Source organism: Vombatus ursinus, unplaced genomic scaffold (assembly GCF_900497805.2).
Source record: "Vombatus ursinus unplaced genomic scaffold, bare-nosed wombat genome assembly UNPS02014773.1, whole genome shotgun sequence".
Taxonomy (NCBI): Eukaryota; Metazoa; Chordata; class Mammalia; order Diprotodontia; family Vombatidae; genus Vombatus; species Vombatus ursinus.
The window spans coordinates 7,783,612-7,800,074 of NW_020954551.1; the positions used below are offsets into that span (position 1 = coordinate 7,783,612).

General features: G+C 42.8%; 1 protein-coding gene across 2 annotated transcripts in view; it reads left to right on the forward strand.

Annotated features, from left to right (window-relative positions):
• The window catches only part of PTPRG (protein tyrosine phosphatase, receptor type G), a 790,321-nt gene that overhangs the window by 653,656 nt on the left and 120,202 nt on the right, over positions 1-16,463 (forward strand). For both annotated transcript variants that reach the window (XM_027863786.1, XM_027863787.1), the window contains exons 11-12: positions 3,764-3,813; positions 7,604-8,381. In XM_027863786.1, the coding sequence (XP_027719587.1) occupies positions 3,764-3,813; positions 7,604-8,381 (828 nt within the window). The remainder of the gene's footprint in view (positions 1-3,763; positions 3,814-7,603; positions 8,382-16,463) is intronic.

The window sequence follows — 16,463 nt, forward strand, 5'->3', positions numbered from 1 at the left end:
AGGCTGGGCCTTCATCCGTGCCCAGCGAACAAGAGAGAAGGAGGCCAAAGTCAGAGGCGTCTGGGACCAGGGCTCAGGAACTTTAGAGACATGAATCATTATTAGGTCTCCCAGGTGCTCAGACCAAGAATTTGGAATCTGCAGAGCTGCCTTTTCAGATTAATAGTCCACCGTGATCTTTGGCTTCTGTGTAAGGTTTGAAAAATTAAATGTTTGCAATATAACGTAATCCAAAAGGCCTTGTCAGCAATAAATTTGAAGTCAGGAATATTTTAAGTCACAGAACCCAGTGATTTGTGGAAAATCACCTCTCTCTTTTTTTTTCCTTTCAAGTACTAACTTTCTTTCTTTGATGCTGTGAGTGGACTCATCTCTCACCATGGATTATTTTTCCTTGTTTATTTTCTGTTAATTCCTAATATCATCTGTTGTACATGGATAAGCAAATACTTAAGGAAATTTTACCTGCCACAAAAGTGGCTTTCTCAAACATCCTACTATCTCCTCACAGGGTGATGTAACAAAGGAAGTCACTACTCTTTGATTCTTGACCCGTGTGAAGGTCTACAACCTCTTTGTGGCCTGGCACTTAGATTGAAAATATTTTACTCAACTGTCCATCTTTCCATTGTCCCATTTTTAAGATTTTAAATTATTTGAATCATAAATTTAAGTTTTAAATGATTTTGATTTTAAATTTCTACATTGGCAGCATGCCCCCTGTCCCACCGTGTCCTATTTTGATGCCTTATTGCAATATAAAGTTGGCCCTAGGTTTTCAAAGACAATGGCAGCAGAGTGTAAGTTTTAGCAGGTCCTGCTAAGCTAAGAAGGCTCTGAGTACATTGGTGATAGAGGACTTGTTTTCCGAAGACCAGCCTAGCTAGGTTGGGAGAGCCTCACCGCCAGCTTGGTCACAGGGCGATGACCTTTCAGGCTCAGCAACTCTCTAAGGCTGTCCACTGAGTCACAGAGGGTTTGCAATCTGTGTTGTAGAAGAAAGATTTACTCTAATAAAATCATAGTGTCTGAAGGTATTGAAACAGAGTAACTTCGAGGACAACAGGGGCCTGGCAGGATAGGGTGAGAGTGACTGTTGAGCAGCTATTGAAATCAGATAATGTTTCTGTATCATTTGAAAGGCTCTTTTTACCATGTGTGATATACATTATTAGCAATTAACACCAGTGCATAAGGGAAAAAGAGGAAATGACTCTTAAAAGTCTGTGGTCAGAGCAAGTTTTTGGATTTGAGTTTTGGCATTTTGTTTTATTTTTCAGAAAATTTAAACCCATTTTGGTTCATAACGTTAAGGATTTCAGAATGGTAGAACTTAATGCACATTTGAGATTTGAGTAAGTTAGAGGCACTAACCTCAAACTCTCCTAATGACTCTTAATACTTCTGCCTTCCCTCTATTGAGTCCCTTCAGTTTATCTTGCCTTTAGCTTGTTTATACGTAGGTGTTTACATATCTTCTCCCCTATTAGACTGTAAGCTTCTTAAAGACAGGGACTGTCTTTTGCCTTTCTTTGTATCCCCAGCACTTAGCACAATGCCTGTTACATAGGTAGGTGCTGCATAAGTGTTTACTGACTGATTGACTGTTTAAACATGTCCATGTCTCCCCCATACTCGCCCCTATAGTTTTGAATTTGTTCTGATAGAAAACCTAACTTCCTCCTTTCTAAATTTAAATCTAGTGATTTTCCTGGACATAAGGAGCATCCGGTTAGCATCCTCCTTATAAAAACTAATCAAATTCTGTTGTCCTCCTCCTCAGCCTTTTCTTTAGGCTAAATGGTTGTCCCCCTTGACCCAGATTTTGATGTCTCTTCTTAGAATTCTGTTTTGTAATTTAGAAATTTGGTTGATTTTCATTGGACCCTCTCCAGAAGGTCCTTTTCATTCACCTCAAGGAGTTGTTCACTTTTCCTTATATTCCTAGCACTTAGCAGAGTGACCAGTACATAGTAAGCACTTAATTAATGTTTATTGGCTTACTGGATGTAGGATAAATATTCTTCCAAAGTGTATGTGTTACCCCAAATCAAGCAAATGGAAATCCATTGGGTCATAGCTGTGAGTCTTCTGTCACTCTTAGTGTTCAGCCAAAGAAACTATTTATTTTAAAGAGAAGATGCTCATTAACCCAAAGTGGGCAAGATGTTACATCCAAGATGAAGGCCTTGCTGGTGGACACATCACATGTTTAGCACAGAGAAGATTGAAGGGGGGGAGTATTTGAGGGTCTCCTACATGGTGTTCGGTTCAACCCAATGAACATTTATCAAGCACTTGCTTTGATTCAGGCACAATGCTAGGCATTGGTGATAAAAAGCCGAAAACAAAATAGCCCCTGCCCTCAGGGAGCTTACATTTCACTGGGAAGATCACATATCTACCTAAGTAAGTATAGAGCCAGGAAAATTAAGAAGGGCAAGTGAGCTAAAAATTGGAGATCAGAGAAGGTTTGAAAGAGGGGGGTTGCACATGCATTGTTCCTCAGAGGAGGCCATGGACCCTGAGAGGCGCAGGTGAGGAGGCAAAAGATAGAGCATCCAAGTCTGGATACAGATTTTAGTCTGGTTTGGATAGCCCATGGGTTGTGCAGGGAAGAATATCATAAAATAAGGAAGCCAAATTGGAGAGAATATAAACTCTGTAGAAGTGAGGATTGCTTATCCTTTTTTTTTTTTTGTATCTGTGTCTCACTGTCTAGCACATAGTAGGTGTTTCATAAATGCTAGTCGATTGATTGTGGCCCTTGAATCCAGCTGAGAAGAAGTTTGTAAAAGAGACTCATTCTCTTTGACCCCCAAAGATCAGAACCAGAAGTGTCATCATTTAGTTCCAATTCAGAACTCACTTGTTAAGCACATACAAAGTACCTGGTATCGTCCCAGGCACCAGGCAGACAAAACCAAAAATTAGAAGAGCTTCTGGCCTCAAGGAACTTATAGCCTAATCCAAATATGGAAACCAGCTAGAACTTCCCAAGTTTTAAAATGCAGGAATATGCTGATGCCAACTGAGACTTGTTTATAAGAGCAGATTGTTAAATTTTAATTGTGAGCATTTACACCTTGGACCAGCAAATGTTGCAAATCAGGGTTTGATTTATCATTTTGTTGATTGTCTAGATTTAAGAAAGCAATAGAGAAAATATGAATAATGCAGATTAACCTTAAACATGTGTCCTAAGTACATTTTTCCCCAGAATGCCTGGTGTTAAACATGTACCAGTGCAGCATGGGTTAAGGCTATGGGAAGGTGGAGTTAGTTGCCTCTGGGACATACTAAGTTCTGGGTCGTTGAAGGGCTTTGGACAGGTCTTGGTGGGTTGCCACCTGTAGGATCCCTGTTCAGGTGCTGCTTGCCCTGGGGAGTGTCTGAGCTCCTTTCCTACCTTCAGATTCTGCCATGGTGTGAAACCAGGCCCTTGAGGGTCCTTTCTTAAACTCAGTCAAAATGCAAGAAGTTGCAGACGCCTGACCAGATCCGAGATCAGAACAAGGGCTGGTTCAGAACTATCTTTGAGCAGAGCTAGTGGTTGGAGGAGTTCTGTTCTGTACTGTCTTATAAGAAATGAAGGAAGGAAGGAAGGAAGAAAGGAAAAAAGAAAGAGAAAAAAAGATCATTGTGAATCGTAAAAACAGCGTTTCTTGTAAATGAGCAGCAGAAACCTCTTTAGTTAAGCTGGTGGCTCTGGAGGTGCTTAAAGAAAACTCTGTCTTGAAATGAAATTTATTTTTCCCCATAGCCAATACCACTCGAATATTCCAAGGGACCCGAATTGTTAAAACAGGAGTGGTAAGTAATAATTTTTTTTAAAAATATAATTTGCATGCAGTTTGAGCCATTGCCACCAGGTGGCAGCAGTTGGTCGCTAAATTGTTATATTAAGGTGACTTAGCCCTAAGCCTCATGTCAAAGAAAATTGTAACCAGATTATTTAACTAGGGGGGAAAAAAACAACCCTACATTTTATTCTTTAGAGTTCTTTCATTTTTATGAGCCATCAAATAAACCAGAGGCAGTGTGGGGTAATGGAAAGAGTGCTCAGTCTGGAGTCCAGGGGCCTGGGCATGTTTGTGATCTTGGTTGGGCTAGATATCTCTCTACCTGTGTGACCCAGGGTGGTCATTTCATCTCTCTGGGACTCAGTTTCCTCTTCGGGAAAGTGAGTGGATTTGGCTAGATGACCTCGGAGGGCTCCTTCCAGCTCCAAATTTCTACTCATATGAATACACACTGGAGTTGAAGCAATAACCTTGTATTATGCACCTTTATTAGCTTTTAAATTCTATGGCTCTATTAAGCATTTAAATTGTTCATGAAATCATAGAATTTTAGAGCCAGAAGGGACCTTAGTTCTCATCTATAAAATGAGAGGGTGGGACCAAGTGATGCGACCCATCCTGGCAGAGGAAGCCAAATCTTCTCATTACTCGTCAGAGGAGCCCAGCTTTTGAACTGGAAAGTGCCTCTGGGGTCATAGAGCCTAACCCTCTCGTTGTACAGAGAGGAAATGGAGAAGGGAGCAGCCTTTCCCGAGATCACACAGGGAGTGGGTAGCAGCTCCAGTATTTGAACCTCATTCTTCTGACTCAACATCCAAGTCCTTTTGCATTGCAGTTCAAATTTATATTAATAACTGTTATACTAATTACGTTGTTCAGTCATTTTCAGTCATGTCTGACTCTTCGTGACCCCATTTGGGATTTTCTTGGCAAAGATACTAGAGTGGTTTGCCATTTCCTTCTTCAGCTCATTTTATGGATGGGGAAACTGAGGCAAACAGGGTTAAGTAACTTGCCCAGGGTCACACAGCTGGTAACTGTCTGAGGCCAGATTTGACTACAGGAAGATGAATCTTCCCTATTCTAGGCCCTGCATGCTATATCCACTGAGCCACCTAGTGGCCCCTATACTAATTAGACTAATTACTAATAACCAAATACTAATAACAGCTAACATTTATGCAGGACTTGAAGCTTTAGAAAAGCCTCCACATGTATTAGCTCATTTGATCTTCACAACAGGCCTATGAGGTGGGAGTCATAATTTTCGCCAGTTTAGAGAGGAAGGAACTAAGACTGAAAGAATTTAAGTGATTTGTCGAAGGCCACAGAGCTAAGTGTTTGAGAGAGGATTTGAACTCGTTTTCCTCGGTCCAAATTGAACTCTATATTTTTGCCAGTGCACCATCTAGGGGCCGGTTAGAGTAATACAGCTGAATATATTATTCTATATTATAATAAAGTCTTAGAAATCAACTGGTGGGTTCGAATTCTGCCTCTGATGATTGCCATTTGGGTGATCCAGCGCACGTCAGTCAATCCACTTCTGGGTTTCAGTATCCTCATCTATAAAATGAGGGGGTTCGATTAGATGGCTTCAGGAACTCCTTCCAGCTTGAGAGCTAGGATCCTATAATCAATTCAATAAAAATAAATGAAATCTTTTGATAGCAGCATGGTGGAAGGAATCCCAAGATATTAAAAAAAATCATCTGATCCAGTCTGTCCATTTTACAGAAGAAACTGAAACCCAGAAAGGTTGGTGGAATTGGGGTACACACTCAGGTCATGGAGCTTTCTAATACACCACACTGACCATTGGGCTGGAAGTCAGAAAATCCAGACTCTAACCCTTGCGTTACCACTGTTTCACCTGGTGACCTTGAATGCTAAGGCTAATAGCTCCTACTGATCCAGCAGTTAAAGATTGACAAAGACACCTGTCTTTTATTTTTTTTTTTTGCCATACTTTTATTGCCATACACCTGTGCCATGGGTAGTCTAATGATTGTTATTGCTATTTTATGATAGAAAAGCTAAGTTTCAGAAAAGAAGTGACTTTCCCGTAGTCACATAGCTAATAGGAATAACCTAGGTCTTCAGATTACAAATCTAGTGTGAAAATTATTCCACATCAAAGCACTTCCAAAGTTATGTCACCTCTGTGGGTCCAAATCTCCTCATTTATAAAATGAAGAGATTAGATTGGAGTGGCAGTTCTCAAAATTATGGTCTGTGAACTCCAGGGAGTCCCCATGACCCTTTTAAGGGGGTCTATGAGGTCAGAACTATTTTTATAATAATACTAAGATGTTTTCATTTCAAATGTGGTAAATATTAGTAGAGATAACACATAAACAAAAGCTCATTGGGATCCTCAATTTTTAAGAATATAAAGGGGTTCTGAGAACAGAATGTTTGAAGACCACTAGAGTAAATGATCTCTAAGATGCCTTCTGATTCTTATATTCTGTGATACTTTTTTTTTTTTTGCTTTTTTTTTTTGCTTTCGGTGAGTCAATCAGGGTTAAGTGACTTGCTCAGGATCACACATCTATTAAGTGTCTAGTGTCTGAGGCCGGATTTGAACTCAGGTCCTCCTGACTCCAAGGCCACAGCTCTATCTACTGTAGCACCTAGCTGTCCCTGTTCTGTAATACTAAGGTTAAATTTTAAAGTAACAGAAAGTGTTCTTGGTCAATATTTTGCTTTGTAGAAAAGGTAGATCAGAGTCTTGGAAGGGATAAAGTGGTAAGGAAGCAGAATTGCCCATTTGACGTGTAGAGACTCCTAACCATTTGTTACAAGCACTGGACTTGTAGTCAAGAAGACAAGTTTGAATCATACCTGAGATACTTACTTGCTTTGTAACCCTGGCTAAGTCCTCATCTTCTCTCAGCCTCAGGGTCTTCATCTATAAAGTGGGGATAATAATAGGACCTACCTCACAGGTTTGTTACAAGGATTACAGGGCCATAGATTTAGAGCAGGAAGAGAACTTAGTACTCATCTTGTCTCACCGTCCCCCCTGCATTTTGCAGATGAAGACAAGGTAACTCAGTTAGGACTCTAACCTAAGATTTCTAACTCCATGTCAGGTGATCTTCCCACTGTACCAGGGCTATCATGTTGCCTCCTATTTATAAAGTGCTTTGCAAAACTGGGGAAGCAACATAGTACTGAGAGGCCATGGGCAACAGAGGAAAAAATGCTGCTGCAGCTGGTGCTAGCGAAACTGTGTTTGAATCCAGGCCCCATCCCTTACTGCCTATGTGGTCTTGGACAAGTTATGCAAACCCTTTGAGGGGCTGAACAAGATGATCTCGAAGGTCCCTTCCAATTTGCAATCTCTGAACCTAATGTGCTCTGGAATTGTCCCCTATTTTTAGGCAGAGGAGGGTAACAAGCATTTATCACATGCCTACTACATGCCAGGCATTGTGCTAAGCACCCTACGAATATTATCACGTGTGATCCTCGCAACAACGCTGCAAGGTGGGTGCTATTATCCTCATTTTGCAGTTGAGGAAACTGAGGCAGACAGAATTAACTGGCTGCAGAGAAGATGATGGTGATATACATTGGTAGAAGGAGTTTCCTCACTCTAGAGTTTCTATAATAATGAAATTGTAGGTTAGCTTACTAGTATTATTATTATAGTTCACAGGAAGATTTTTTGAGTTGAGAAGTGGTAGAAATGAAAAGCATCCAGTGTGGCACTCCCAGTACTACTCACTGACACTCTCCCAACTTTGTTTTCTTCTTTGTCCCTTCCCAAACCTCCCCATGATCCCTTCAAGCCTACCGCTTCTCCTGCTTCTTCCGCCGACATGGCCCCCATCAGCTCTGGTTCTTCCACTTGGACGTCATCGGGCATCCCTTTCTCATTTGTTTCAATGGCTACTGGAATGGGTCCATCCTCAAGCGGGAGCCAAGCGACCGTGGCCTCAGTGGTGACCAGCACCCTGCTCGCCGGCCTCGGCTTTAGCAGCGGTGGGATCTCCTCCTTCCCCAGTACCGTGTGGCCCACCCGCCTCCCAACGGCTGCTTCTGCCAGCAAACAATCCGCCAGACCTGTCGTAGCCACGACGGAGGCTTTGTCTTCTCCAGCACCAGAAAGCGATTCTGCCCTGACCAAGGACAGTGAAGGCACCGAGGAAGGGGAGAAGAATGAGAAGAGTGAGAGCGAGGACGGTGAAAGGGAACACGAGGAGGAGGGAGAGAAGGATTCAGAGAAGAAGGAAAAGAGTGGAGTGACCCACAGCACGGAGGTGCAGAACAGAACCAAGCCTACGCTGGTACCAAGTTCTCCTAATCGGACTGTGGAGGAGGACAGAAATGAAACTATAGCTGGCCACGAGCCGAGCCCAAACGTCCTCCCTACAGATCAGACTGGTGAGAGAAGGGAAGCCATAACCGAACCCAGCACGGACCCCGTCACCTCCACCCAAGTGCCCTCCGTGGTCACGGGTGAACATTCTGGGGGAAAGGGTCCCAAGAGACCGGAGACTCCGTCCAAAAAGCCAAGCTCCAGAGGTGACCGATTTCCAGATGATAAGTTCATCACTGTCAATCCAGGTAAGGGGGCAAATGGGCAGACCATAGTCTCTGTACTGGTGCCAAGACTGGTGCTGTTTTAAATGAGTTAGGGGGAATTTGGGAGGAAGGCAGTGGGGTTCAGCAGAGAAAGCTTTGGGATCAGATTCGCAGAACCTGAATTTGAACCCTGTCTCTGCTGCTTATAGGCAATAAGACCTGGTGCGAATCAGGTAATAATAGCTAACATTTATATCGTGCCTACTGTGTGCCAGGGACTGTGCTAAGTGCTTTACAATTATCTCGTCAATCTTCACAACAACCTTTTGAGGTAGGTCCTATCATTATCATCCCCTTTTTACCGATGAGGAAACTGAGGCGAACAGAGGTTAAGCGACTTGCCCAGGGTCGCACAACTAGTAAGTATCTGAGGCCATCTTTAAACACTGGTCTTACTGACTCCAAGCCCAACATTCTATCCACTAAGCCACTTAGATGCCTCATATCACCCCTCTGGCCTTAGGTTCATTGTCTGTAAAATCAAGGAGATGGAATAGATGCCCTCAGAGGTCCCTTCCAGGTCAAAATCTGTCATCCTAAGGGCTTGAATATGACTCAAATTGTATTCTGCTGTTCTCTATCCTAAAAGATACTTGTATTTCAGTACCTGAGAGGCAGCCTACGACCTAGTATGACTTGGGGTCAAGATGACCTTCCCATCCCGCCTTTGACACATACTGGTTTGGTGGCCATGGGCCACTAATTGAACCCCTCAGTGCCTCTAGGCCACTCTCTAAGGCAGTGACAAATAGCTCTGTCAGCCAAGAAACTTTTAGGAAGACCCACTAAGTGCCAGGTACTAGGATAAGCTCTGGGAATACAAAGAAAGAAAGACAAAAACAGTTCTTGCCCTCAGGGAGCTCACATTCTAACAGGGGAAACAACATGCAAAGAACTATGTGTATATATAAGATACATAAATGGAAGGCAATTGTGCAGAAAAGCCTAGCAGTGGGGAGGACTGGAAAAGGCCTCCTCCGAGAGTAGAACGAGAGCAGCAGAGGGGAGTTCTACATTGGGGGCATCCCCGCGTAGATTGAATCACAGGTTTGGACAAAAAACTAAAGCCCTTACCTTTTCTATTTTTAGTGATGCCGTTTGACTTTTAGACCACAATCATGTCCTGGCATCTCTCCTCTCCCATGAGAGAACCTGCCTTAGTAACCAAGAAAAACTATAAAGCAAAACTGATGAAGTAACTGTATCTGAAAGCATCTACATTAGCAACATTCTGTCCCCAGCCCGACTCCCCTTTGCCTAATCTTTTCTGGGAGAAGAGAGAAGGATGTTTCCTCTTCCATCCTCCAGATCCAAGATGGCTCGTTACGTAGCTGCCTTTAGCTACATTCCATCGGCGTCTTCCTTTGTTATGATTGTCATTGATTGTGTGTATGGTTCTACTGATTCTGCTCTCCTTAGGTGAACTACATCCTCACATGCTTCTCCAAACTCCTGTTTGCTGTTTCTTATGTCTTATTACTAGGCCACTAGATGGCGCCATGGTGCATAGAGTGCCAAGCCTGGAGTCAGGAGGACTCATCTTCCTGAGGTCAGATCTGGCCTTAGACGTTTACCAGCTATGTGATCCTGGGCAAGTCACTTAACCTTGTTTGCCTCAGTTTCCTCATCTGTAAAATGAGAAGGAAATGGCAAACTATTATCTTTATGGAAAAGACCCCAAATGGGGTCACAAAGAGTCAGACACAACTGAAAAAACAACTTATTCCGTAGCACCATAGACCACAATTTATTTACACATTCCCCAGTTGATGGGCCCTCACTCAGTGGAATCTTCGAAATGGAATGAGATAAGCTCTGTAAAATGTTACACAAACCTAAAAGGGTCATATAAGTATGGGCTATTATAGTAATTATTTGTCTCCCATTTTATGCAATCAAAAAATGTGGCCCTTTAAATATTACCCTTTTCAACCTTTTTGTTAACAGTAACCTAGTTCAAGTACATTTTTTAGTCATTTGGTAATAACTCGCCATGGTGGTCTCTTGATAAAATCTACTTGATATTGAGCTATTTAAGACTTCAAAATAATGTTCTACAAACACACAAAATAATGCTCTACAAACACACAACCGTGAGAAGTGTTTATTGCTGACAGACCCCATTATTTGCCCAAGATGAATTTCCAGCTCTTATGATGTTCTGCACAGTCCATGCCCAAATAGTTGGGGACTGCTTGGCAGAAGCCAGGACTGGGCACTGTCAGGGTTGAGTCTCCACTGCCCAATTAACCAGATAATTATTCTCTTCTTCCCCTGTCTCTGCCATTTATCTATCTCATTTAATGGAGCCATTTTTTTTCCCCATGTGAGCACGAGGATTGTTATTGTTGTGATTTGTTGTCTTTTAATAAAAAATCTTTGATTTTGCCAGACTCCGAGATGTTTGGTAACAATTTTTTGCATCAAAGCTGTCATGGAGTTATAAGAGTGCAAAAAAAAAAAAAGGGAGAGAGAAAGAGAGGGAGAGAGAGAGAGAGAAGCAACTGGTAAATATTTATTTGCTTTTACACTTGTAAACATTAAAATTCATCAAAAGCTGAGACCTCGTATGTGAAGTTATAACTTAGAATAAATTTTCATGCTTTGAGTTACTTTCCTCCTTAAAGCTGGTAATGGTCTAATTTTTTAAAAGGCCCTTGAGTGCTCTTCAGTTCTACACCAGTAGTAAGGAAATGGGCAAAACATTCTGTCCAGGATTGACTGAAGGAAGGGACATTTAACATTTAAAGACCAGGTGACTGTTCGTTCAGCGGCAGAATTGGAAGAATAATGAGTCATTGAAAGTGTCCCTGAATAAATTGGTTAGTTTCTGCAAACTCTGGGTACAAAAGCGGTGTCTCTTAAACATTCAACCTTTGACCTCAATTCCCGACCCAGCTCTGCCTCTAAATCTGTGTTGTAAAATCATTTGGTTCAGTTGACTAGTTGGTACAGTCATGGGAAAAACGTTACCTTTAAACCTAGGGAAAAGATGTAAGAATAGAGATCTTTTTATGTACCTGAAGAACTTTTCAGATAATCCAGGTCCTGAAGAGGACATTCATACTAGACTTTGGGGAGCCATAATACGCTAAGATAAGGTCTACTCATTCTGTTTAGTGGAAAATGATCCCTTACTTTATGTAGTACTTAGAGTTTACAAGCTTGACATGTTATCTCACTTGTCTTTCATGACCATCCTATGAGGAGGAGGTATTATCATCATCCCCTTTTCACAGATGAGAAGACTGAGCCTCAGAAAAGTTTAGCAATGTGCTCAAGGTCACACAACTAGTCACTGTCAGAAGCAGGATTTGAACTCAGGTCTCTCTGATGACAAATCCGATGTTCTATCCATTACTTCAAGACGCCTTTATAGAAATGAAGTATCACCAAATCTCAGGGACCCTAACAACCATTCAGAAATGAATGCCCTCTCTAGTGTGCCTGACAGGTGGTCATCCAGGTGGTGCTTAAAGATGGCCTACACTCTCCCAAGGTAGCCCATTCCACTCTGGGGGAGCTCCTATTGTTAGGAAATGTATTTTTCCCCGACATGGAGCTTAAATTCCTTTCTTTGCCTCAGTGCCTTCTCACCCATGGGCCCTTGTTCTAGTATTTGGGACCAAGCTGAACAAGTCTGCTCCCTCTTTCTCATGAGTAGGCTTCAGAAACTAAAGATCAGATCATTATCATGCCCCTTAAGGCTTCTTTTCTCCAGGTATTTGATTTCTTGTTTCTTCAGCAGCACCTCGTATGGCATGGGCTCCGGTGCCCTCTCTGCTGATAAACATGGCAGATGGCCCTTAGATCAGGAGACATGGGGAGTGATCAGGGTGCTTGAGATACCGTCTTAGACCAATAGAACAGATTCCAGTTAAATAAACGTGCTACCTGTGTGGCCATTCTTTCCTTTAAGGAGATTGGGCCCCCTTGTACGGCAGTGCCTAACTGGGCAGCCTGTCTGAGGGTCCAGAGGAGCTGGAAGCAGGACCTGATGGCAGCAGGAATGAGAAAAGCCTCTCTTCGGCCCTCTTGCTCAATAACTTCTCCTAGGACTGTAATGTTGTGCCCATTTCAGTACAAAAGAATGTAAGCCCCTCGAAAGGAGGGATCGTCCTGATGTTGTGTTTCTGTCCACAATGCCCAGCATATAGTAGGCTCTTAATTAATGTGTGTTGATTACATGCAGCTTGGATGACCACTCTCATCTGCACAGTCCTTCTAAAAAACAGAAAAGTCAAGCTGAAGAGGGAAAGCAGAGGCGCTTGTCTGAGAGCTTTCAACTCCTTCTTCAAATTCCTTTCTTTAGCCAAAACCAGAAGAGTTGCACCGGGAATTTGCGAGTGCATAGAGTACCAAATCACCCTACAGGTTTCAACAATGGCCTATCCCGCTTACCTTGAAGGCACAGCTGTGAGGTCATATAAACATGTATTTATGCTAAATGGATACGGGGTTTTGACATTATCTTGGCTCATCAGTAGTGGCATAGTCCAGTAAGCCTGTATACTCCAAAAGGTCTGTGATCCTATCATTGTGGGTATTCCTAGTAGGGGTTACAGCCTGGGGTTGCAACCCACAACCCATCCTTGTCTACCTTTCCTGTACAATTCTCACCTGTGTCTTAGCATTTTCTGCCTTCTTTTTCTGCCATCCCCGCTACAGAAACCAAAGAGTTATTGTTCTATCATTTGACTTGTGTCTGACTCTTTGTGGCCCTGTTTGGGGTTTTCTTGGCAAAGATACTGTTTGCCTTTTCCTTCTCCAGCTCATTTTACAGATGAGGAAACTGAGGCAAACAAGGTTGTATGACTTGCTCAGGGTCACACAGCTGGCAAGTGTCTGAGGCCAGATTTGAACTCAGGTCTTCCTAACTCCTGGCCTGGCACTTTGTCCACCTAGCTGCCCTAAGCCAAAAGGACTAGGAGCCATTTTCCATTTTTCTTCCTTTCATGGGAGGCCATGGCCAAAGTGTTGATTCTACTGGTGTTCAGTACCCTCGTTTAGGTATATACATGGGAAGCACACAGTCTGTTGCTGGACTGCACTCTAAGCCTCATCCTGGCGTGGAATCATTGGGTCACAGCTTTTGTATTAGAAGGGACCTCTGGGGCCTCCTAGTTTGACCTCCTCATATTTCTCCAACCTCTCTCATTTTCTGGAGAGGAAAACTCAAGTGGGAGTGAGGTGACTTGCCTAGGGTCACACAGGCAATAAGCAGCAGATCCCATACTCCCAGATGTTCTTTCCCATGTAACATACTGGCTCTCTGTCTTCCCCAAAGCAAACAGGCTTTCGGATTCTACTGTATTGGACAGGCCAACAATATGAATGCCGTATCTCCTGGCGTCCTTCTGGTTCTACCTAATACCCCATCCTTCCCTTTCTCTTTCCCTCTTAATGCTAGTACCTCTCTTTGGTGATTAGCACTAAATTATCCTGTTTATTTGTTTATAACAAGTCACTTGCATGTTTTCCCACCCATTAAACCAAGTTCTGTGATAGCATGCCTATGTTTTGCCTTTCTTTGTATCCTCAGAGTGCCTGGCACACAGTAGGTGTTTAATAATTGCTTCTTTACTTGACTCTTTTAAACACCTTGATATAAGGATTTATTTTCCATTTAGTCACTTCCAAAAAGTAAAAAACGACCTCCCTTTAAAAAAGGCCCCCTAAAGTTACAATCAATAAAAAAGAGTTATAAAATTGGCTAAAATGAGGATGGTTGTGAATGTAGATGGCAAAAGGAGTGAAGAATGGTGAGAAAGCGAGGGAATGATTAAGATGCCTGCAATTCTTGTTCTCTGAGTTTCCCTTACCTCTCAGCCCTTCTTCCTGTGATTATTTTCAAATGGCCCTTAATATATGCTGGAGGTGAATTACTTTAAACAAATATGGTGCCATGATTCTTAATCTCTATAATCTCTATCATGTTTATGTCTTATTTACTTATTTGTACTAAAAGCAAATACATATTTAGGGCTTCCCACTTAATATTCAGTTGCTTAAGCATTATTCTGCTCTGAGGAGGGAAAAAAAGGCATTCAGTCTAATCTTATAAACTCTTCCCTGCCATTTTAAAGATGTAGTCAATAGAAAAAACTCATGTTCACCCCCTGTGAGATTTCATAATAAGATTTTCAGGTGAGGCTGAAAACCCATCTTCATTGATTCAGTTCAGTTCAGTCGGCTAGGGAGGCATTTATGTTCCAGACACCATCCTAAGTCCTGGGGAGGTGAAGAGAGACAAAAATGAAACAATCCCTGTGCTTTTTCCAGGGAGAAGCTGTAAACCAAGAGTTTACGGCCCCACCTCTCATTCTGGAGATTTGAGGAGAAAAGGTGTCTGAATGTGAGTTAGGGGTTCCCTTAGTGGAGCTACAGAAGGGGAGAAGGCCTAATCACACCTGCCCCAGCAGGAGAGTGGTCTGTGAATTCATCTTCCAGGCTCAGTGTGTATCCAGTGAGCCTGTGAATTTGCTACATGTAAAATGGGATTAAGGGGAGTTAGTTGAGTTGCATTGTATGGGTAACCTTATCAGTACTGCCTTTCTTTGGAATCCTCCCTGGATTCATTTCTCCTGAGCTTTGCAGTCTTTCAGGGGCTCAAGTGTTAATTAGGGAGTCCTTGGTTCTGGAAAGGTAATAGCCCCAGAGTTAATACAGCTGTCTAAGGTGCCGTCCCAGGAAGTAGCCCAGCCCATACCCTGGGTGGTGCTGGACCACAATTAGGTGGTCAAGGTGATCCTTTTGAGTAAGCTCTACGCTTGATGAAAAGCTAGACTCCGCAAGAGGCTGATAGAGTTTCTTGCAGGGGGCTGGGGAAGGAAGAGAAGGTGAGAGAGAAAGGTGGAATGCTCTAAATCCATGCTGAGAGTGGAAAGTACACCTGGCAGAAGGCAGCAGAACAGAAGGGAAGGAGGACCAGTTCTCAGGTTTCACCACCTGAAATCTCCAGATGCTACTGTAATAAAGTACACTGAGTATTGGTTTACCAAATCGGGGAGGGTGCTATTTGTGGGGCTTGGAATTAAGATGGGACTTTGTAAAAAAGCTGTCCCATTTCCCACACCTATAACTGAAATCAAGATCATGGACTCCACTCTGAGTAATAGGAAGTGAGAAGGGTTTGAATGCTAAGTGTGTTCTTATTCAAAGGGCGTGGATCTGAATGGAAACAAATGGGATGCTGTGAGCCAGCCCAGGATCCATAATGGCGGGACAGAACCACCATCCTGAATTGGGAGCATCCATCTGTGTTTATAAATGGCAAACCATCGCTTCTTGCACCAGTGGTTTATGAAATGTCGGGGCTGAGGAGAGGGGGAAAGGGAAAGTTTTATGCCCTGATAAAAGCTGCTGCCTTTATTATATGGACGTCTACAGTTTATGGTGATGAGTGGCATTACTTAGGGAGAATAAACACATTTATGTTGCCTACAATTGAGCTGGTGGACGGCCTGCCAAGGCAACAGATTTATGGACACGGGAAATGCCTCCTTTCCACTTGTCCTTCTCCCACCCTCTGAGAGACCCAACTCTTGTTCTCTTACATTCACCAGCTTCTGACCTTTCAGGTACAGCCTTATTTTTGTAATTGAAAATACAGTTATCTTCTTGTCAAAAGGATGAGGCTGCCTTACCCTGGGGTGAACAGTTCTGTAGGGAGGGTTGGGGTCCATCTGATGGAGGATGCCTGCCTGAAGCATCCACACCACATTGTAATCATTTTTTATTTGCTTCCTACTGGGATGAAATCCAAGCCAGTAAAAGGCAAACAGAATTAATTCAGTGATGACATATGCCACTGAAAACTGTTTTTCTTTTCTCCTCTCTCTCTCTGATTCTCTCCTCTCTCTCTCTCTCTCTGATTCTTTCCTCACTCTCTCTCTGATTCTCTCCTCACTCTCTGTCTCTCTCAGATTCTCTCCTCCCCTCTCTGATTCTCTCTCTCTCTGATTCTTTCCTCCCCCTCTCTGATTCTCTCTCTCTCTCTCTCTCTGATTCTCTCTCTCTCTGTCTCTCTCTCTCTTCCTCCCTCCCTCTCCCTCTCCCTCTCCC